Source organism: Colias eurytheme, chromosome 31 (assembly GCF_061535395.1).
Source record: "Colias eurytheme isolate Ceu_HAF_F1 chromosome 31, ilColEury1 Martin Lab GWU primary, whole genome shotgun sequence".
NCBI lineage: Eukaryota > Metazoa > Arthropoda > Insecta > Lepidoptera > Pieridae > Colias > Colias eurytheme.
The window spans coordinates 1,458,788-1,483,357 of NC_143010.1; the positions used below are offsets into that span (position 1 = coordinate 1,458,788).

General features: G+C 35.4%; 2 protein-coding genes across 2 annotated transcripts in view; one reads left to right on the forward strand and one right to left on the reverse strand.

Annotated features, from left to right (window-relative positions):
- LOC149895366 (nuclear pore complex protein Nup98-Nup96-like) overlaps positions 1-24,570 on the reverse strand; it is a 68,477-nt gene that overhangs the window by 19,589 nt on the left and 24,318 nt on the right. Inside the window, exons 22-41 of the mRNA XM_090118735.1 lie at positions 22,271-22,407; positions 20,384-20,491; positions 18,697-18,816; positions 17,674-17,824; positions 16,267-16,369; positions 15,706-15,820; positions 14,704-14,832; positions 14,352-14,414; positions 13,174-13,272; positions 12,417-12,548; positions 11,425-11,514; positions 10,959-11,087; positions 9,965-10,077; positions 9,162-9,329; positions 8,388-8,466; positions 7,206-7,331; positions 6,426-6,548; positions 1,390-1,564; positions 691-856; positions 268-389 (exon numbers count right to left, since the gene is read on the reverse strand). Coding sequence (XP_089974861.1) covers positions 268-389; positions 691-856; positions 1,390-1,564; positions 6,426-6,548; positions 7,206-7,331; positions 8,388-8,466; positions 9,162-9,329; positions 9,965-10,077; positions 10,959-11,087; positions 11,425-11,514; positions 12,417-12,548; positions 13,174-13,272; positions 14,352-14,414; positions 14,704-14,832; positions 15,706-15,820; positions 16,267-16,369; positions 17,674-17,824; positions 18,697-18,816; positions 20,384-20,491; positions 22,271-22,407 — 2,448 coding nt within the window. The remainder of the gene's footprint in view (positions 1-267; positions 390-690; positions 857-1,389; positions 1,565-6,425; positions 6,549-7,205; positions 7,332-8,387; positions 8,467-9,161; positions 9,330-9,964; positions 10,078-10,958; positions 11,088-11,424; positions 11,515-12,416; positions 12,549-13,173; positions 13,273-14,351; positions 14,415-14,703; positions 14,833-15,705; positions 15,821-16,266; positions 16,370-17,673; positions 17,825-18,696; positions 18,817-20,383; positions 20,492-22,270; positions 22,408-24,570) is intronic.
- On the forward strand, positions 4,701-5,949 carry LOC149895367 (uncharacterized). Its single transcript, XM_090119009.1, has one exon. The coding sequence runs from the start codon at positions 4,937-4,939 to the stop codon at positions 5,837-5,839; it is 903 nt and encodes a 300-aa protein (XP_089975135.1). The 5' UTR covers positions 4,701-4,936; the 3' UTR covers positions 5,840-5,949.

The following is a 24,570-nucleotide window of genomic DNA, read 5'->3' on the forward strand; positions in this document are numbered from 1 at the left end:
AGTAATAAAAAAACAATCATTAATGTACTTTTTTAAACTTGTTTCGTAAGTATTTTTTAGTTAGTCTTATTAGTTAGTTTAGAGCCGATTTTTCAATGCTTGGATAAAATTTATTCGTCGAATAATGTATAAAACTGCCATTTTAAAAACGTATTCTAATTGCCCGTATTTGATAGTTTACGTGACATTTTAATATTATCGTGTAATACTTTATTGGACAGATAAGTTTTATCCAAGCATTGAAACATCGGCCCTTAATATAATTACCTCAAGCTATAATCAATTGGATGCGGTGTGTAGGTAGCCGGTGATAGTCTAGGCCTCGTATTAAATGCCCTCGCGCGTATTAGTTCGTAGCGCAAGTCTAACACGCGACGGGATTTACCGTTCTGAAAATAAAATATTATAAGAAATTACACGCGAGGCCGGGTTAAATATTAGTTTGAATGTAATAAGAATGTACTGCGATTCTACACAGCCACCTAATTAATAGGTAGTTGATAACAAATCGCAGCAAGTCAACGACTATTAGCAAAGTGAGGGTAGTTGGGTCGAACGTCGTATAAACAACGTCCGAGCCCCTAGACACGATTCGTACGAATGCGCCATGTGTCAAAGGAACGAGGCATTTTATAGTATTTTATAGCAATATAATTTTATAGCATATAAAAAAAATAAAAAAAAACTTACCGTCTCAACAGACAAAGTGTAATCTTCACAATAATCAGGTATTGGCAGTCGCATGGTAACATTCTCCTCGGGCAAACTGGCGAGGTCCACGTTCGATTCCCGGCTGAACAACGATTCGTATGTGCGCACTATACGCTCGAGGGACGGTATTTGTGGGCATATGTATCTGTTGAGAATTTAAATAATTATTATTTTACTAGCTGTGCCGCGCGGTTTCACCCGCATTGCCCCGCTCCTGTTGGTCTTAGCGTGATGATATATAGCCTTCCTCGATAAATGAGCTATCTAACACCGAAAGAATTTTTCAAATCGGACCAGTAGTTCCCGAGATTAGCGCGTTCAAACAATCTCTTTAGCTTTATAATATTAGTATAGATTATGAAAAAGTAAGATTGTTGGGTTGCCTGGTAGCGATGGCTACCTAGCGATAAGGCCACCCTTTGCTGTTTCTGTAGTCTTGTCTTTGTTGTATTTTCAATGCAATAAAGTATTTTTCATTTCATTTCATTATGTTTGTTTTGTTGTTGTTCCTGATAATTATTGTTGTTTGTTATATTATTGTTACCTAGCGCACACATGGAGCACCCTTAGCCAGTCCAACGTCTGCAGCTCAGCCCCAGGGCTTCGCCCCGCGAGCAAACACAGTAACGCCATCTAGTGTGGTGTGATAATTATTGTTTTTTGTTATATTATTGTTACCTAGCGCACACATGGAGCACCCGCAACCAATCAAGCGTCTGCAGCTCAGCCCCAGGGCTTCGCCCCGCGAGCAAGCACAGTAACGCCATCTTGTGTGGGGACACCAACTCGTCGGCCCCACACTCGCGCCACACTTGCAATTGCCGGGAAATTAGCGTCTTGAAGAACGGATCGCCTGTGTGAAATTAATATGATATTACATACTTAATTCCCGCCCGAATTTGCGGCATAGTTCCCGTTCCTGTGGGAATTACGGGATAAAAAGTAGCTAATGTCGTATTCTGGGTCTTCAGTTACTGTACGGTTTACGTATTACTTCAATAGTGTAATATGTCTGTATATAGGTCGCGCTAAATGCTGCTAATAATGATACGATATGGGACAACTGGGAACACTTTAATTGCTGCTATTAATTATATATGCTTTGGCCTAAATTACGCTATTGTTGAATTTTATTATAATATGTAATGTAACTATAGATAATAAGGAATAAATGTTTAAAATAAAATATTTGTTCGATGCTCGAACAGTTACCTACACACAAAATTTCATTGCAATCAATTTTATTGAGACCCTCCCTCTCCCCAACGTAAAATTAGATGAGATTTGACTAAACCCCCTCCCCTACTAAAACAGCTCAAGTAATTTATGGACGCCCCCTAATAGCGACATCTTTTATTAAATTTATACTACTAATTTTCAAATCTATACATACCATTTTCCGCCGCGCGCGCAACCGTGTACCGTTGCACTCCGTATTATAATTTGATATCTCCGAATATGTCTAACAAAAACTTAGAAATCTGTGTTCGCGAGTTGAATAACACTGTTATACTTCTACAGAACAAAGTGAACTCGTTGGAATTACTGATATTCGAACAAAATAACTTATTGAAAAATCTCCTTCAAACTCATCAAGATGTCAATACGAAGGTACATCTCGGATCAGCTGGTCAAATATGCGAGCCTGATGCGGGTACAACGAAGCAGCGTCCAGTACGTCAGACGAGACTTCGTGCTGTTTCTTCTGTCCCCGCAAGCAAGCCTAAGGTGCGAACAGCGAGGAACATGTCGCCCATCTCAGCGCCCGCCCCACCGCCACTGCACGCGATACCGAGTGACGTCGAGCCAGCCCCTACTACAGGTACGGCGTACGACTCGAACCTCGTCTCGCAAGCGACCGATGCCGCTGATACAAATGCGAGCATCGGTACTAACAATGAATGGGTAACAGTGAGACGCAAGCGAGTTTCTAATTCGTCGAAGAATGTAGCTCGTGGTACGGCCGCGCCTGGGACGACTTCACTCGAGGCTGCGGAACGTAAAAGCTATCTGCACGTTTATTATTTAAAATCTGGTACAACTGTTGAACAAGTTATCAATCATCTGCTCGTTATCTGCCCCAATGATAGCTGCTTCGTCGAACAGTTAAAACCCCGTGGAGACTACGCTTCCTTCAAGTTAACTGTCCCGACTAAACATGTAGATATTTATTTGTCACCATCTCACTGGGCCGAAGATGTGCATATAAAGCCATGGCGTAGTGGATTTCGCAAAGAAAAGGACACCCAAAAGCCGTAAATTTAAATCCCTCACTATGTTCTACCAAAACGTAAGAGGTTTACGTTCAAAGTTAGACAAATGTAAAATATCGGTATTAAGTGAGCGCTTTGATATATACGCTTTGACTGAAACTTTTCTTAACAGTGGTGTTAGTGATTCGGAAGTATTTCCCGCCGGTTACTCCTTGTTTAGAAAAGATAGAGCTGACGATTCTGGATGGGGTGGAGTTTTATTAGCCTTTCGTGACAGCTACAACGTCAAAAACATTAGTATAAATAGCGGTGATCTAAATTGTTTAGAGATTTTAGCTTTATCCGTTAAAATTAAGTACATGAATTTTGTTTTTTGTGTTTTGTACATACGACCTAGTTCCAGTGATGAAATCTACTGTAAATATTTTGAAATTTTAGAAGACTTGTGTATTCGATTTTCGCAGCATAAAATCATTATTTTTGGCGATTTTAATTTAAACTCTGCAAGTAGAAACGTACTTACTCACTATAAAAACATGTTAGCATTGTGCAAGTTTAGTCAAATTAATACTGTTCCTAATGTAACCGGTAGTATGCTAGATTTAATATTGTGTAATTTTAATACTGATTTACAATTGATCGATGACCCGCTACCGCTTGTACCCAAGGATAATTATCACCCCCCGCTTTTAGTAAAATTAAGTTATTTGAGCCAACCACAGAAATACAAAACTCCGTCTGTGTGTAGACAATTTATCTTGCAGTCTAATGAGTGGAATTTTCGTAAGGCGGATTTGAACAAACTATATTCGCGTCTCGAATTATTAGACTGGCGTGATATGTATGAATATGGTAATGTAGATGATGCGATTGAATTATTTTATAAAAAAATTTACGAGTGTATTAATGAATGCGTTCCCACAAAACGCAACCCCACATTTAATTCAAGATTTAACTACCCAGTATGGTTTACATCAGACGTAATTAGTAACATTAAAACTAAATATTTTCATCTAAAAAAGTATAAAGAAAATGGTACACAATTTAATAGGGAAATGTTTAGATATTATAGAATTAAGGTTAAAAACTTAATACATATTGCTTATTCTACCTACACGAATCAATTAGAATTTAACATAAAAAATGATCCATCAAATTTTTGGAATTTTATTAAACAACAGCGCTCGTCCCACTCTCAGCGTACCGAATATGAATATAACGGGAACCTTGTCTCAGGTGTCGACGCTGTTAATGCTTTTGCTACTTATTTCCAGTCGGTCTTTTTGAAAGATAAACCTCAACTTAGTCCGAATAACATCTGCTCACATCCCGATAAGGATTCCTCGCGTGTATCTATTAGCTACATCTCTAAGTCCGAAATACAAAATGCTGTTCGACGTCTTAAACCACGCTCATCTGCAGGACCCGATGGCATTCCTCCTTATCTCATTAAGGACTGCATATCTGTTTTTTTACAGCCACTTCACTTCTTATTCAACATGTCGCTTTCGTCCGACACATATCCTAATGAATGGAAAAAGTCGCGCATTACACCAATACCCAAAAGTGGCTGTAAGTCCCAAATTAATAACTATCGCCCTATAGCTGTAGCTTCTTGTTTTGGAAAATTATTAGAGATAATTTTAAATAATAATCTGACGAATCAGATTCGCTCACTCTTGTGCGATCCTCAACATGGATTCCGGTCGAAACGTTCTACGACAACAAATCTCATTAATTTTGTCGATTATACTGCAAAAGCACTCGATAAAAAAAGACAGGTTGACGTAGCTTATTTTGATTTTAAAAAGGCTTTCGATCGCGTAAATAATGATGTTCTTTTATCGAAATTTTCTAAATTTGGTTTTACACCCAAGTTGATAAAATACTTCGCTAACTATTTTGATGGTCGCGTCCAATACGTCCAACTCGGACGTCTACGTTCCGATCCTTATTCGGTGCATTCTGGCGTAAGTCAGGGCAGCACCTTAGGACCTACTCATTTCTTGGTCATGGTAAACGACCTTCCTAATGTACTAAGATCAGCCCAATGTCTCATGTTCGCAGATGACTTAAAACTATTTTTAACTATCGAATCTTATTCCGATTGCTTATCTTTACAAAATGACATAATAAATTTGACTTCTTGGTGCCATGAAAATCAATTAGAATTTAATATTTCAAAATGCAACATAATGACATACACTCGCTCGCGTTCACCTATTGTATATCCATACAGCTTAGAAGGCACAACGCTGCGCAGAGTCGACCACATCCGCGATTTAGGAATACTTTTTGACAAAACGTTAACGTTTAATGAACATATTGAGGCTGTGTGTCAAAAAGCGTACAAATCCCTCGGCTTTATCGTACGGCAATCGGCGAGGTTTCAGGATAGAAACACTGTCGTCGTATTGTACTCGGCCTACGTACGCAGTATATTGGAATACAATGCAATAATATGGAGCCCTCACGAAAAGAAATACACTCTACTGCTTGAGAGGGTTCAAAGAAAGTTTGCTCGTTATTTGTATTTAAAACTTTACGGATATTATCCTTACATGTATCCATCTCTTTTCGTAATAGGCATGGTTGGCTTAAATACACTTGAATTGAGACGAAAACTTGCTCTCTTAATTCACTATTACTTATTATTAAATAATCGCGTCGACAATCCTGTCGCTTTGGGTATGTGCGGGTTGTGGGCGCCGCCTCCCGGCGTGTCGCTGCGCCGCCGGCCGTTGTTCGCGGAGGCCTGTGTGCGGACGCAGGCGGCCGGCACCGCTCCGACACACTCGGCCCTTCATCTGTTAAATCGTGTGCTGGCCTCCGATGCCACAATTGACATTTTTGCTAGCAGTACAAATACTGTCCTAGACCTCTGTATCAGGTACTTGGATGCACATAGTATGTAACTCCATTTTGTTTGTATTTTTGTTAACATATTGTTACTAAATTCTATCATCTATGTATGCTTTGGTATTATTACTGTAAGTACAAAGAATGATTCTGTTTCAATAAATAAATAAATAAATAATAAATCTGCATAAGGGTCAATTCTGTACATTGAAAACATTGAAAAAATAAATAGCAAGGGGTGTTACTGGATCGATACCAAACCCAAATATGTGATTAAATTTCTTTTTTATAAGATGTCATTGTCAGAGTTACTCAAAATGGAGAAATAAACCATCCACGCGAAGACCGACAATTGCGCGGACGGAGTCGCACGTAATTTATGGACGCCCACTAATAGCGACATCTTTTATTACATTTATGGCCGATTTTTCAATGCTTGGATAAAACTTATCCGTCCAACAAAGTATTACACGAACATATTAAAAACTCGCCTGTAAACTGTCATATACGGACAATTACAATACATTTTTGAAATGGTAGTTTAATACGTTGTTCGATGATTAAGTTTGAACCAAGGGTTGAAAAATCAGCCCTTATTCTACGTATTTTCAAATTCATATAATAAAATAAAATAAAACTCACCAGAGGCCTGCGCAATCAGAGCGGCCATGTTCAAATCGCCATGCTCCTTGCAAAGTTTGCAAGCCTCGAGTATCCGACCGCCGACGAACAGCGTCCACACGTTAGCGCTGTGCGCGTCTTTGTCTGAAAAGTAACAAAAAGCGCTTTTATATACATATATACAGGGTATCTCACTATCGGTATACTAAGCGCGAAGGGCTTTGTAGTTTTGCATTCACTGATCACTTAAAAAATAGTTAAACAACAAAATGACGCTAAAAATTTTTTGCTTAATATTTTCTTAAAATCTATGTTTTCTTCTCTAGCTTCGCGCAGCCGGCATTTATCGCTTCTCTAATGTGAGCATTTTGTCTATGAAAACATAATCTTAAACGATAGCTCACGTGCTGGTGGCAAAGTTGGGCGGGTTGCTTGTTAGGGGTGTACACATAAAGTTTTAAGAATTCATCTATTTGTCAAAATTTAAGAAAAAAACACGCCTATCCGAATGAAATTATTGTATTGCCACTGATCCTTGATAAGTGTACAAAGTTTGAATTAAATCTGTCCGTTTAAAGTGGAGCAGAATCGAGTGAGAAAGTCAGATACATACAAACATACAGCTGAAGCTAATATAACCGGGTTTTTGTGAATTTACAATTATTTTTGTGTTATTTCAGTTGTAATAACACGCATGAAAAACTAGAATCACAATCACGTTCAAAAATTTCATCGAAGCAAAACTCTGCCTACGCGGATACCAGACAGTTTTCAAACGACACAATCACTCTTATCACTCACCATCATCCGGTACTATAGTACTTGTGGCTAGATCTTTATACGTGTTTTTTGCAACTGCATCTTTCAGCCAATTCAAAAAGTTCGTGTGTCGGCTCACCACGGACTGTTCATCCGTTCCTGGTATACCTGCAAAATGAAAGTATAATATATATTATCAACATTTTTTCGTTTTAGATGAAAGTTTTCTCTGTTCTTTATATGTTAAAAATATGTAATAACGTTGGTGGTAAATGTTAAAATATGTAATGATTCAAAAGTGCTTCTAGAAGAAGTCTAATTGAATAAATAAATGTTTGAAGTTTGATTTTATTATTAAACTCAAACTCAAACTCAAACATTCATTTATTCAATTAGACTACTATTTAGTAGCACTTTCGAATCGTCATTACATAGTATTTTTAACATTTACCACCGATTCGGAAAGCAGTATCTATGGAGAAGAATCGGCAAGAAACTCCATAGTTGCTCTTTTAAAATAATGTCAATAAATTTACATAATATCGTCCCCTTACTGGTAAAAGTGATTATCTGCACAAAACATAAACTGGAGTTATAAGCATTTGAAAGTATGACAACATTTTAAGATGTGTAGACATCAGTAATCTAGGTTATTAGTGGTTTGTTATGAAAGGCCCATTATTACTTATTACTTTTTTATAATCGAGATTGATTAATATGTAACTAGCTTACCGCCCGCGGCTTCGCCCGCTTTGCCTAAAACCTAAAAAATTATATACTAAAACCTTCCTCTTGAATCACTCTATCTATATAAAAAAACCGCATAACAATCCGTTGCGTAGTTTTAAAGATTTAAGCATACAAAGGGACATAGGGACAGAGAAAGCGACTTTGTTTTATACTATGTAGTGATTTACACAATGTAATACCAAAAACTTTTCTATTTTTCTGAACCACTTTGCAATAAAAAGTTATTTAGATCTATCTTACTAATATTATAAATGCGAAAGTTTGTGACGATGGATGTATGTGTATTTGTTACTCTTTCACGCAAATACTGAACCGATTACAATGAAATTTAGCACACTGTATAGAGGGTAACTTGGATTAACACATAGGATAGGTTTTATCCCAGAAATCCCACGGGAACGGGAACTATACGGGTTTTCCTTTAAAAACGCGAGCGAAGCCGCGGGCGGAAAGCTAGTTAAAAGATATTCTTACCGTCGTTAAGCAAATCATCACCCCACAGCGCTTCGCAAAGTTTCCACACTTCGACGCAGAACGCGCTCGACACGCCAAACTGTAACAAATAAAAATGTGTGCGTGTACTAGTGTACACACGTAAGAAGTGAAACTTCTTTATGACCTTATTTTTCAAAAAATAATTTACTATATGCAACTTTACAGCAATACGTCGAATCACGCGTGGTAGGGATAAGAAAAAGATGGCGCGTAACGGAAAAATGTCACGCGTAACGAAAAAATGTTACACTAAATTTTTTTCCAACCTAGATAAAGAAGTTTCACTTCAATAACAAATTTACCAAAAACACGGAAAATGTCATGCGATTGTCGCACGACATATCGCATCGCACCCGAGTCGCATGTGAATTACTCTAAAACTTGTTAAGGCGTTTTGAGAGTAAAATTTCAAGGTCGCGCCACGGCAATACCGTCACGTAATGGAGTAAGGCGACGATTTTCGTATCTTCAAATCTTGCCAAAGAAGTTTCACTTCTGACTCGTATGCTCGGCACATACGCCCTTTTTGACGTGACAACGTCTTATAATTCGATAGAGCCGGCTGCACGCACGAAAAAACATGACTCATGCGGCGTTACCTCGCTCTGAGGCGTTCCATGTATGGCTTGAAGTGCAAGCGAGAGCGCGGAACGAGCGACAAAGATGCATAATCAGACGTTGTCACGTTCAACTATCGCAAGTAAACCGACTTTACAGACAACCAATTTTTTTCCCTCTCTCTGTATCTCTTACCGCACTAACAAACTCCTCTCCCTTCTCGGCGTCTGCCAGCAAAGTGTCCAACAATCGCTTGCGATCGGCGGGCGACTGTCGCACGACTAGTCGCGCGACCGGTCGCGTTGTAGTCGCGTCGCGGGTCGAGAACTCTAGCAGGCTGGCTAATTGCTTGCTTAGTAGATCCTGTAAGCGAGATTATTAAAAATAAAATAGGTTATTTGGATAAGTAATCTACACTAATATTATAAAGAGGAAAACTTTGTTTGTTTGTTTGTTTGATTGTAATGAATAGGCTCATAAACTACTGGACCGATTTTAAAGATTCTTTCACCATTCGAAAGCTACATTATCCACGAGTAACATAGGCTAGGTTTTATCCCGGAAATCCCACGGGAACGGGAACTATGCGGGTTTTTCTTTGAAAACGCGGGCGAAGCCGCAGGCGGAAAGCTAGTTATGTATAAATTAATAGTCGATTAATAAATACTTCTGTGGTAGGTGGATTTCTATTATAATAAAACAAGTTAAAAAAAATACTTATTTTTGCACAAAAGATAAGGATTTTCTTTTCAATTCGAATGTTTTTGTTAAGGCACAAGGAAGATTATGACGAGATAACACGAAAACATGGCAATAGGTCTGATGCATGAATGCTTGCATAAAAAAAAACAAATAATAATTTACCAAAGTAGATCCACAACAAATTTGTAATATCGTTTTACTAATATTACTAAAACTAATGCCGATTACTATATATTGTTACATATTTACTTTTTATTGTTAATAGTATAGTATTAATATAAATAAATATTAAATACCTGCACAGCTTTAACCTCGGCCCTTCCCAGTTGCACCCTTGCTAGTATAGCCTCGCTCCAGTCGTCGTCTGCCCTTCCACAAACATATCTGTCCAATTCACTCATCGCCGAGTCTGTAGAAATTATTATTCATATTTTTAGACGTAACTTTTGATTTAATGTTTTTGTGAATGAATATTTGTTGTCAATATTTCCTGTCAAAACATACTTAGCTATAAAATGCCGTGCTTAGGGCCTCAACGTTGTTAATACTTTGTTAATAGTCGTTGACTTGCTGTGATTTGTTATAAACTGTCGACAATCTACATCAATTAAGCAGTTGTGTAGAATCGCAGTACATTCTTATTACATTCTTACTAATATTTAACCTAACCTAATGTGTAATTTCTAAAAATGTATTAATTTATTTGCCAGAATGTAAGTTTTACAGTTGGTCATCTATACTATAATATTATATAGCGCAAGAGTTTGTTTGTTTTAACGCGCTAATCTCAAGAACTACAGTTTCTATTTGAAAAATTATTTCGGTGTTAGATAGCCCATTTATCGAGGAAGGCTATAGGCTATAATATATCATCTCGTTAAGACCAACAAGAGCGGAGCCACTCCGGTCAAAACGCGGGGCAAATTGGGCAAAAATTTATAAACATTCAAACTCAAACATTTATTTATTCAATTAGACTTCTTATAAAAGCACTTTTGAATCTTTATTTTATTTGAACATTTTTAACATTTACCACCGATTCGGAAAGCAGTATCTGTAACACAGTTTTGAACTAACACAGGCTTTAATTTCCCCAAATTTTAACTGTATTATTTTAAAACTTTTTCAATAAACATTTTTCTATTTCTATTTCTATCTATGCAGAAAAACCGGCAAGAAACTCCATATTTGCTCTCATAAAATCATGTCAATATTACAATTTAATTTTACACAGTAATATGTAACTATATTATTGTACTATAATATATTATTTCTCAAATAAATAAATACCTTTAGGCATATCAGCCACAGCTCTAGCCGTAGTCAAATACAACATTTGATTCTCCGGCCCGAAACACACTCGAGTGTGTCTCGCGCGACATACTGACATGTCCGCTATACAGCTGGCGTTTAGACGACCTACAGACAGACAGACAAACAGACAGATAAACAATGGATAATGGTATATCTAAGTGAGCAAAAATATGCACCAAATTGGTATATTGATATGCAAAAAAATCAACAGTTCGACGAAATATACATTTTAATAATAATTAAATGACATTTTTTTTATTCCTTAAATTCTAAACTGTTTACAGAATTATTAGCGATTTGATAAAATTCGACCTAATAACATGAAAATGAAAATCAACTAAAAAAAATATTATATCTAGGTATTCTATGATAAAAAATCTGTTTTTTATTATATTTAAATAATTCTGAATTTCACTATTATTATTATATTTTAATTATTTACCTGCTATTGTCTTCTTAAACGGCGGTACCTTCCTATTGTACTCCAAAATCACAGTGTGCGGTTGGACTATGAGCGGACGCATTACTGGCTCTGAAAATAAATTATAAAATATTATAAAGAGGAAAAGTTTGTAATTATGTATGTATGTATTGTTTTCACGCCTAAACCTCTTAACCGATTTTGATGAAATTTGGCACAGACAATCTTTAGAGCAAATAGCGAAATATGTACCACGCCGAAGCCGGGGCGGACCGCTAGTAATTTATATTTTACTAAATAATAAAATAGCATTGTAAGAAAACTCTGCCTAATAAGCGCATAGGCAGAGTTTTGCTTTGGACACTTTTGAGCGATATCTACGATTATATATTAGAGTCATTTTAATAGAAAACATTTGATACTTAATAAAAATTCAACAACGTAACCTTGTAACGGCGTGCAAAAAATAATAAATTTTAATACATACGTTCGAAGTCTATTTCATCGTAGAAAACTCTGACACGCGCGTAGGCAGTTTTTTTTTATTTCGGACATTTTTGAACGTGATTGTGAGCCAAATGTTTATATTGTTATATAACTCTGCCGATTATACGCGTAGGCAGAGTTTTGCATTGGACCCTTTTCTAACCGCGATCGTTTGTCAAGTGGTTTAGTATAAGTTATGTAACATAACCAAGTTGCAGGTGATAACTTAACCAAGTTTCAAGTTATAACTTACCATCCACTATAATCGGGGTCTCCTCAACAACTTCCTTGTGTGATATAGAAGGAATCGGCACAGTCATAACTAGCCGCTTCGAACGCATATGTGTTCAAAGTTTAAAAAACTCTGCCTTATACGCGAGAAGGCAGAGTTTTGCTTCGGACACTTTTTAAGTGTAATTATATAAGTACTATACCGATTTGGGTGAGATTTCGTACAATTATAGTTTGAGAGCTGGTAAAAGACATATAATGGTTAGTTTTTATATATTATCTATTAACTATCTCACCATCCACTATAATCGGGGTCTGCTCAACAACTTCCTTGTGTGATATAGACGGAGTCGGTACAGTCATTATAACACTAGACGCGTGCGGTACAAGTTGATCGCCCGTAGATATGGAAACATCGTCCTCCATTTCTGTAGGAAAAAATATTTTAAATTAATAAATACCAAGGCTACAGCATTAATATTACCTACTTTTTCTTACTTTTAATATTAAAAAAAGATACGATTTGTTTTTGTTCTTGTTACACATCGCAATGGAGCGATGTTATATTTGCACAGAGAAATATCCAAGAAAACATTATACTTTGCATATTAAGAATGTGACATGTAGGTATGACAACTGATAATTTTCTTTAACCGCGCGAGTAAAGCCGGAGGCATTAGCTAGTATATAAAAGTGCCCCGCGGTTTTACCTGCGTTGCTCCTTTCATATTGGTCAGCCTTCCTCGATAAATTGGCTATCTAACTCCAAAATAATTTCTCAATTTCGACCAGTAGTTCTTGATATTAACAAATAAACGAAATCTTCAGCATTATAATATTACTAGCTGACGCCCGCGGCTTCGCCCGCGTGGTGTTTTGATAAAAAGTAGCCTATGTACTTTTTCAGGGTCTAAAGATTGTCTGTGCCAAATTTCATCAAAATCGGTTCAGAGGTTTAAGCTAGAAAACGTAACAGACAGACAGAGTTACTGTCGCATTTATAATATTAGTAGGGATAAGCATAGATTAATTAATATTAAAAAAAATACAAACCGGTATCAGCATACAGCGACGCCTTCATCAGTTGTACATTATGACTCTGCCTATGTTCGAGCCGAGCCAATTCAGACGTGGGACTCTTCACACCGAACGCTGTATCGAATTATATGTGGTTATTAGTCAATAGCATTTGTGTAGTCCCTTATACTAAGGATGTGTAATAGTAGACGTGGGACTCTTCACACCGAACGCTGTGTCGAATTATGGGTGGTTATTAGTCAATAGAATTTGTGCAGTCCCTTTATACTTGTAGGTTGAATATTTCGGAAAAAAAAAGTTAGTTCATACAGTTTGGGTAGGCCCTTCATATCATACTTATAAATATGTATATGAAATGGTAGAATAACAAAAAAAAAGACGGGTTGCACTGGGGGAGTGCCGGCAGAAGTGAAAACTTGATTATTAACGTTCAGCATGTTTGATATTTTGGAATGGTATCCGTCTTACGCATGGAATATAAGGGCTAAAAAAAAACATCCGTCTTACGCTTTTTCGATCAGGCCACGTGTCCTGACGCGAGTTTAAGATTTTATACCCAACGCCGCTAAAGAAGTTTTCACTTCAAAAATATAGCATTTGCGTGTATAAACAATTTCAAACCTAAAATATTATGATTTGATAGTATATATGTTTTGGAAAGTAGAATTGAAATGATTTTGTGGCAAATATCACCCATATTGTTTATTTTCTTTCAATTAAATATAAACATGTCTTCGTAATTAATAAAACTTTCGTTTAAAAGAAAATGAATAATATCTTAAAAAACAAATTTAAAATTGAAATTAAAGCATCCCTACATGAAACCAATATAAAATTGAAATTATAGCATCCCTACAAAAACAACATACAAATTATTACACTGACAATAATATTAGCTAAAATTATTATATTTTTTTTTATTAGTAATAGGGAAGCGCTTGACCACAATCTCGCCTGATGTTAAGCTGAGATGTGGTCTAAGATGGAACGCGCTTCCCTAGAAGGTACCTGTTCACTCTACGCTTGAAGACCCCCATATTGTACTCGTCGGGGAACACAGACTCAGGAAGCATGTTCCAGTCCCTCGCGGTTCGGATAAAGAATGTGGAACCGAACCGCTTAGTCCGGGTACATGGAACGTCCACCATAAATCAATAAATAAATAGTACATTATTTATCAAAAAACAACATACCTCTACTCTCTTGGTACAAGCTTGCCCCTTCCGTGTTGTCCTCTGTGGTGTCCATTTCGAATCCTGTGAATAAAAAAAAAACAATCACTTATAATACCACAAGAGTTTCAAAATTTTATACATAGTACTAGCGGTCCGCCCCGGCTTCGCCCGTGGTACATATTTACGTTTTCTCTACATAAAAACCATCCTCGTACTTCAAGGAATATAATAAAAAAAGAATTATCGAAATCGGTTCAGCCGTTCTCGAGTTATGCGCTTACCAACACATTTTGCGATTCATTTTTATATATAAGAATAAGATAATAATATAATATCTTGTATTCCACATTCCACTCATATTATTACACACCTCTAGAGCCGTTCATCAAATTGAGCGACGTTTGCACGAACACATCGTCCCCGCCGAGTGAGGCAAGTCCGCCGAGCCCTGTAGGTGCTAACGGGGACCTTGTTGGGGCCCCGGTTGGGGGCTTTGGGGCTAAAGGGATAGGAAAACATATTTGTATGTACATTTTATCACTACATACATAGTATAAATAATAATAATAGTTTAAAAAAACTAAAAAACACGCTTTTAGTTCGGTTTTCTATAAAACGCGTGTTTTTTATTCTTTTTTAACTATTATTTATTTTATCAAATTAGTGTATTGTCATCGGTCCTAAATAAATCTACAAAATTTGAACGAAATCTGGCCATTTAAATTGGGTCAAAATCGCGCCCAAAGAAGTCGGTTACAAACTTACAAACATACAGGTGAAGCTAATATAAAGCGTGTAAAAATCGCTTCACGCTCGCTGTATGTTCCAGTTTTGATATCTAGTGTATAATTTATTCGGTTTGAGACATAGCGGGCGGAAAGTTTGTTCACAATACGCGAAAAGGTTGGTTTTGGTTCTATTATTCTATAGAATAACTCTGAATAAATACTTGATTCTAAATGGATTTCATTTCTTTAGCTTTCGTTTAAATTTTATTGCAAATAATTCATATTAATGTAATACATTATAAATAAGAACCAAAGAAAAACATGAAATAACATTATATTATTTCCATTCTCTGTGTTTGGTTTGACGAATATACATTTAGAGACATGATAAATTTCTAAATGACATTTAAAATTAATTAACTAGCTGTGTCCCGCGGTTTCACCCGAATTGCTTCGCTCCTGTTGGTCTAAGCATGACGATATATAGCCTTCCTCGACAAACAGGTTATCTAACACCGAAATAATTTTTCAAATCGGACCACTAGTTCTTGAGATTAGCGCGTTCAAACAAACAAACTCTTAAGCTTTATAATATTTGTATAGATTTCTTAAGTGTTTTATAAAACTAAACTAATGTTACTCACCAATCGGCGCCGCTTTTTGCAACGTTTGCGTCACGAGCTGTCGTTTCATAACTTCGGGTGTTATTTCGTCTTCCTCGTCCGACTCCGTCAATCCGTACTTACTGAAGTGTTCCACCTGGAAATCGCATCGAAAATGGTATAGCCGTTTCGGTGGGATAATCGATAAACATAATATATTATAATGAAATTGCGTAATTCATAAAAAAAAACTTGTACTTAGCTTTCACAATTGTGAAAAAGCAATTGTGCAAAAGTGTGCGTTTATTTGTTGAGATGCGCTTGCGCAAAAAAACGTTTCCACGCGAAAAATAAAAAGCACGAACGCAAATATTTAGCAAAACAATATAATATTATGTAATTTCAAAGAATAGAAAAAATTCGATCACGAGGTGGGATTCGAACCAACGTCTTTCCTGTTCTTTGTTCTATTCTTTAAAATAATTATATTTGTCACGCATTTGAATTGCAAGTTTCTGAGGCCGTATCATATATGTACATAATTTTAAGTCGACTAATAAATAAAGACATACAACACTAGTAATTATTATAAAAAATACCCACTTTGAACACCCAACTGCCTGTCTGCGGTCTATATTCGATAAACTGCGTGTCGTGTTTGTCGCACACGCGCCGCAGTTTGCCCTCAAAGTCCATTTTTAGCAGTCTGTGAACAAAATTATATTTATTATAGTCGAGCCAATTTAATAGGCAACATTTGACGTCTATCAATTTTATCTTCGAAGAGAGGTAACCTGCTTAAAAACATCGATTAAGTGAATTAATCGATACTGACTTGAAACATTTGTCAATCGAACTTGAAACACATTTATTAATTTATGATGATTTTTATTCACAAGTAAACAATGCATTCGATTCTAGATGTCAAATTTCGATTTTTAGAGTAACGTCTCTGGTATTTAAAAAGAAAAAAAGTTTATTGACACAAAATTGTAGCGACGTCAGTTCTTTAATTCAGAAATTGTTTATTATGTTTAGAATGGTTTATCAGTAATATGAAATCTTAAAATTACTTGTATCGGTCATTATTATTATAAATATTATGTAATCGTATTTGAAAAAAGTTAAGCAAATGTGCAGTTCTAACAAAACGAAATATCATGTTATTCTATGTCGTCGTTACTAGGTTACATTGTTGAATTTTGTTGAACTGTCAAATGTTGCCTATTAAAATGGCTCTACTATAAGTTAGAGGACTTTTAACAGGATAAAAACAAGGGAAAACGTCAGATTTAGTATGGGAAGTAGCGTCTTTTTATTATTTTAAAGTAAAAAAAAAACAAAGTTTGATCAATGCCAGCCCGATAATAAAAGAGCGCCATTTTCTGTCCTCTTTTGAGTAGAGAAAATAAAATATGCGATCTAAGCAAGATGTAATAATACAGTTATATAATATTTTGAATGAGAATAAAATAAATATGTTGAATAATTTACTATTACACTAGATTTCCGCCCGCGGCTTCGCCCGCGTTTTCAAAGGAAAACCCGCATAGTTCCCGTTCCCGTGGGATTTCTGGGATAAAACCTATCCTATGTGTTAATCCAAGTTACCCTCTATATGTGTGCTAAATTTCATTGTAATCGGTTCAGTAGTTTTTACGTGAAAGACTAACAAACATCCATACATCCTTACAAACCTTCGCCTTTATAATAGTATATTGAGATATTGAGATTCACAGACCACAAATTTAATTTATAAAAAATGTTTAAACGCCTAAATATTAACTACACTATTTTTCATTTTATTTATGACAATTGACATCATTATTATATTGAATGTGCGTGCATAAGTATATTTGTGCGAGCGTGTTTGTACTTTTTTTATTGCTTGCTTCAGACGCTACCGCTTCGTAACAGGCCACTTCTTTAGTGTTTTTATTGATGGGAGTCTTTCCAATTGTTTTTTGAAATTTTTTCACATTTTTGTTTGTTTGTCTGTCTGTCACTCACCTCTCCGGCTCAGTAACAGGCCGTTTCTCCGTTTTATCCCTCGGCCACACTCTATCCAATGTGACAATGGCTTTTCGATTTAAGCCTTCCCCTACGGGCGGTCTTTCACCATCCTCCGGGTATATAATCACTTCCTTGTTTAGAAAATGCACTGGAAATAGGAAAGTAACAATTTAAAAATATACATAAATAAATATTTCGGGACAATTTTCACACACGGCACGATCTGATCCCATACTAAGCTTTCGCTTGTGTTATGGAAACCAGATAGCTGATAAACATACTTATATAGGTAATAATTAACATAACAGACCAAACATCAATGTTCATTACATAAATATTTGCCCCGCATGGGAATCGAACCCACGACCAGTAGCTTGGAAGGCAGGGACTACCAACCAAGCCAACCGGCCAGTCACATGAACTAATAAATATGATCAAAATGTTTACTATGTGTTTGTAAAAAACAGAAAACGTCATTTTTGCGAAAATATAGCGCACTGAAAATATGCATAGTGCATCTGTTTCACTGATCGAATCTCTTTTGGGGACAAGTAGGCGTCCAGCCTTGCGTCCTGCAATACATACATAATATGTTTTCTAGTTAAGTCCCCAACAGTAATCGAATCCTGGACCCTTCGGTTGTAAGCTCGAGCGTTTGTAACTAATTTTAACTGCGAATAATAAAATTTTCGCCAGCGGCCGAAATCTTATCACATAAACACAGCGTTTGCAGCGCCTCTACTAATAATTAATGTAACTATTTTACGATATGATCAAATAATTTTGATCATTTCATGAAAAAACCGCGCGTTTAGTTGGTCATATCGAGAAACGATTTCTTATCATTGATCTGCTCAAACCACATCATGATGTGGCCAATAGCCAATCAACGATTTCATGAAATGCGACCATTTCGTGAAAAGATCGATCATTTCATGAAATGAGCAAATCTACGATATGGCCACGACATATTATACATTATTTAAACACAAAATTTATAAAGTTAAAACTAAAACTCACCCAAAGCATCCAAATCCAAGCCGGCGACATCGATTTCGCAGTTATAAAACACGTTGCCGTAATTGCGACGTCCGATCGTCAAGTGCGGCACAACGCACGTGCCGTCCGGCCGGAGGTACTCTAAAAGAGAAACACAGTATTTGAAACAAATAAAGAAAAAGGAAACGATAAATTTCTATAGGTAACGATAACGACCGACATGGAGTGGTCAAATGAAAAAGCGCTCGATGGCGCTAATTTTTAGAATTCTTGGAATTCTTCTCTTTGGGATACCCGACAGAAGAATTATAAAAATCGCAGTGTACACAATTATGCGTGGCGTCGGATCAAACAAAATTTATCATTTCCAAGTACAATAGATGATTTGAAAAAGAAAAAATCCTTTTGAAAACGAAAGAATCCTTGATGAATTATTACAGAAACCATATTATAATATATTAATTATTATTTACTATTTTTTTTTTGTTGCGGTAAATGCCAATAATTACCGACATATAAACTCTAGTGTAACCACATCAGTTCATGCAGTAATTTAGACGGTAATATAATGCCATAATTATTGCGGTAACAGCCCGGTAGACGGTAAGGTTGTGTGGCCGTAGCATAATTGTATGGCAATCAAATAAATTATGCGTGTGTTTGAATATAATGTGGTAGGTACTCTGGAGAAAGAAACACGTAATATTGGTATGCGAGTATGGGAAATTATGTGCCTGTAAAATAATAAAATAGGGCATGAAAAAGAGAATAACATTATATGAGAGCACAGGGACATAGAAAATTATATATATACATATTACATATTATTCCTTTTTTTATTGGAATAACAAATGGCGCTCTAAAACCGTTACCGCGATTATTCTACATTTATGAATATGGAAACTAAAATCGCAACAACTGTTTAATATCACATATCGTAGTCCATTAAAATAACATTGCCTGCAAAAAATGTCCATAGCAGTTTTTTGCACGACATGAATATCTTTTACTGTGACTACATCGCCTTTATAATTATTTTTTTCACACTATGAGGGATTTCGGTACTTTTGATAACTGTGTAGATAATAAATATATAATTAGTATAATATAGTACTTCGCGGGTCGACATGTTTTCACAATACACAATACTCTACATACAACTGGTTGACCCCGCACAGGTTTTTCCTAGTGGGTTAACCAGGGATTTACTACAATTTATATGAGTTGTAAAAAATTGTGAAACAAATAAATAAATTTGAAATTTGACATTTGAAATTTGATTTTGAACTAGCTGTTCCCCCGACTTCGCCCGTGGTAAACATAGCCTATAGCACTTATATTTGCCACGGTGAAATAATTTTTGAAATCGGTACAGTAGTTCCAGAGATTATCGCGGTCATTCAAACTTTTGCTGCTTTATAAATATAGTACTACAAAAATTTGTATTTTTAGTATAGATAAGTTTAAATAAAATAATGTGTGCGTGTACTAGTGTACACACGTTAGAAGTGAAACTTCTTTATAACCTTATTTTTCAAAAAATAATTTACTTTATGCAACTTGACAGAAATACATCGAATCACACGTGGTAGGGATAAGAACAAGATGGCGCGTAAAGAAAAAATGTTATACTAAATTTTTTTCCAACCCTGATAAAGAAGTTTTCACTTCAATAATAATAATAATATACAATATACATGATACTCACTAGTCATCTCCTCCAAGCTGGGTATTGTGTAATACCCCGGGCGGGTCAGTTTGACCCCCGCCGGGTGCGGGGGTACTTCGCGGGTAGAAACGTTTTCTTCCTCCGATACTATACAAAAAATAAAATGGTTATTTACTTGTGCCTACATATATTATGAATGAATGAATGAATGAAAGCTTTATTGTACACACCAAAATAATGAAATAACATTAAGTAAAATATACATAAATTGCACAATAGGCGACCTTATGGCTACAGAGCCATCTCTTCCAGGTAACCCAACCAACGAAAACAGTAGGTAACAAAGAACGAATATAAGTAGGTGGTGCACACCAAAGCAATATATACAATAATAATATTATAATAATACCAAGAAAGTAGGAATATAAATAATACATACATATATATACATATATGTACATACATACATATACATATATTATGTTGAGTTTCAGTCAGCAATATTTGCGTATCCATATCCCGTACGGGGCTTTTACCCGTACGGGGTCCATAATCTTATCTAAATTATTTTCTCTAATAGTGTACTTAAACTGAAACTAAAGTTGTAAATCAACTAACTAAACTGTAACTGTATCTTATGGATTAATAAACCTTATTTATTTATTATCTATAAAATATCAACGCGAATACGTTTTTTTTTTTCAGATTTTTCTTCAACTACCGCCAAAAACCGCCATCCTTTGCTATACTATACTTAATAACTTTTTTTTTAAACTACATACCTTATCTACTGATACATTTTACATATATTTTACATGTTTTTACCAACTACCGTCAATAACAAATTTTCTATTAACCTTCGCTATACTATACCTATATTTACTACCTATTTACATATTTTCTAGGTATATTTTCATACTATTTACTTTTTTCACTATTTTTTATACGTCTAATTTACATTATTTTGCATTTTCTATTAAACTCCCCCCAAAAACGTCGTAATATTCTAGATACATACTTTTATATTTTTATTATTATTGTCTAATTTACATTTTTATGCAAACTACCCCCAAAAATGTCGTAAAAATGAACCGTAAACGCCGCGTATCTGATGCGCGACTTTCTCACACGTGACGCAGGGCGACTGCCCGCCCCAGCGGTGCGAGCAGAACTGCAGCGACTCGCCTGCACGGATAGTGTATAATTTTCATATTTTTGTCGGTTTTTTTAAACCCCAAAAAACTAAAAAAAAAGACGTGTGGCACTCGGAGACTGCCGCGGTAAAGCTATTGCATGCTATGCCTTCAAGCCACACCTCCGCGCCCGTCCCCGTGGGGAGCGTGAGGTTTTTCGTTACACAATTTTTGGATTCGGTCCCCGCGCTCAAGGCCCGCGATAGAAGCTATGCAATAGCTTAAAACGTAAAAATGGCATTATTGAACCGTCAATGCTCTGTAAAATGCATATTTTTTACTTTTTTTTTACAAAAAACCCAATAAAATCCGGCGGCTCGCAAATAATGTCTAATTTTATCATACTTTTCAGTGTTTTTACTTGATTTTAACAAACTACCCTTAAAGAAACCCCCAAAAAACTAGATATTTAACCGTAAACGCACTGTAAAGGATAATCAAGTTTTAATATTTTTTTAACCGAACTGCCTACAAAAATACCCATAAAAACCCAATAAGCTTGAATAAAGGACGAAGTCTAACTTTCTTAGTTTAACTGAATTTACCAACTACCATGAATAATAATAATGAAAAAAATGAAATCAAAGAAAATATTTTCTGTAGCATATCAAATGTATCCTGGCGGCAAAATTGTTAACATCTTTAATTCTAAACATACATAATATGTTGTACATTTTTTTTTTTAATTTTCCATACAATTAAAATTAATTAAATAATAAACACACAGACTCACCATAAAAACTATCAATGTTCTCCTTGTCATTATTAGACGGTGTCGATCTGTCCGTACGTACGCCGAGTTCCCGTACCGAGTTCTCGACCAAATCCGGGTTGGAGACTAGTGGTTTTCGGAGTGGTTTCGTTGTTAGCCTGTGAACAATAATTATTTTGTAATAGCTTGGTAAAGATGTAGCTTTATATTGTTAAAAGAATGGAAAAAGTTTAAGATCGATTTAATGTAATTCGGTGATATTATATCCGCTATATATCTGTGGTATCTGGGAGACACTTGTTAACTCCAAAAAGTTAAATTTTCAGGAGAAGCAATTTAACATATTATTGGCTGCTAAAAATCGGATATAAGATATAAATGAATTATGTCATATTATAATGAAATATCATATATTAACCCTTTTTTTGCTTGTACAGTTTACAAAATTGACGCAGTAGTTTAGCGAATAATGTGACTTATCAGATTATAACCAAAAAAAAAATATTGCAGTGGAATGGACTTATCTCAAAATGAGCAAAATAAAAATAATGATTATTTCATTGCTATTCATTTAATTAAAACAATTTTACGTTATTTTTGTTATATTTCTTTATTTATAAGTTAATTTCACAATGGAATCACTCTTATGGCTAATTTTAATAAAAGTATGGACTTAACAGGAGTGTACATGCAACGAAATAAATAAATAAAGGCACATATCAAATAAATACCAAAACAAAAGAATCACTCATTTGGATACTAATCATAATCTTCTTCGCTATCTGAGTAGTTTTCCAAAACAGAAGCTGATTGGTTTAAATTAGAATAGAAATCGCGATATACTGGATCAATGAATTGCATAAGATCCATTAAATCTTTAAACTTTTTGGTTAAAGATTTAATGGATCAATCGCCAATCCTCCGACATATGCCTGTTCAGGGAGTAATGTTTCTAAACAAAATATACTTTGCCTTCCTCTTCTTTTTATTGAAAATGTCCTAAAAGGCTCTGATTTCTCCAAAGAATACTTAAAACTTACTTCCACTGATTTTTTTCAAATTTTAGCCAGAAAATACTTTTCCAAGCAAAAGATTGTTTTGAAATGTCAATATTTTTTTTGACAAAATTCTTAGTAGTTTCGAAAAACCGTAAAATTCGGTTTGTGTCATAAATTTCACCGAGAAATTTTTGCTTGTCATTTTTATAACATTCAACTGCAATATTCGGGTTGTACTCTTTAACAAATCTTTCTATCAACGCATGATCACCGTCACACTCTAATGAAATGAGTGTGACCTGGCACGAGAAACTTGTGGTGGATTTCGGTAGATTTTTGAGCCAATGCAATACAATACATAACAGGTAATATACAGGGTGGTTCTAAATTACGTTGACAAATTTGAAAATAATAAATTTAAAAAATGGGACTTGCTGCGTTGCTTTTGTTTTTTAATTATTATTTTCACATGATTTGGCACATGGTTTTCACGTTTTTTGTGAAGAGAATAAATTAAAAATTAGTAATTTTTTGCAATAATATCCTAATATGGTAAGCGGCAGTGCGAGATACTGCGACTTTAATACGATGTGCTTGGCCATCTTGGTGATCGTCCGGGAAGAGGCAGAAAAAGAACTCTGAGGACGCCTAGGCTTCGACATATCGTCAAACAAAGATTGACCCGCAATCCACAAGCCAAGGTAAGAAAAATGGCTCGAGATTTAGGTGTAAGTCATTCAACGTTGCAACGAGTTGTTAAAAATGAGCTCAAGTTAACAGCATACAAGCTGCGAAAAGCGCAGCGGTTGGATGATAAAGATAAAAAAATACTCCTTGAAATATTATGTCGCTTACTGAAAGCGTGCTCCGCTGGTGAAGCGTGGAAAAATATTTTTTTCACAGATGAAGAAATTTTTCCGATTGAACAGTCTCATAACCGCCATAACGATAGAGTTTACTCTCCTAGTCGCCCCGGAGCCACATCAATTATCCCCCATCGGCAAAATGGTGGTTATTTTGAAAATAAATAGATATTTACATTAAAATAACACTGTATTTTAATTATTTAGTAGTCACCGTTGTATATACCAAATTGGAAATATAAATCCAAATCTGATAAGTTGCAATAATTAACATGTAGGTATCTCATGTTTTTGGTACATACGCGGTAACTGGGACTTAACAAGTTTTAGTCCATAGGCATAAAGCTTGGAATTAACATTTATGTACTTGTTATATTAGTTATCAGGTTTGGCATCAAAAGTTACTATGATATATTAATGATAATTATAATATATCTTGATTGTAGCAAAAAATCTTGGA

Bases quoted from the DNA above. Each gene is read 5' to 3' on its own strand.
- LOC149895367 (XM_090119009.1), top strand. From the start codon at position 4,937: ATGGTAAACGACCTTCCTAATGTACTAAGATCAGCCCAATGTCTCATG.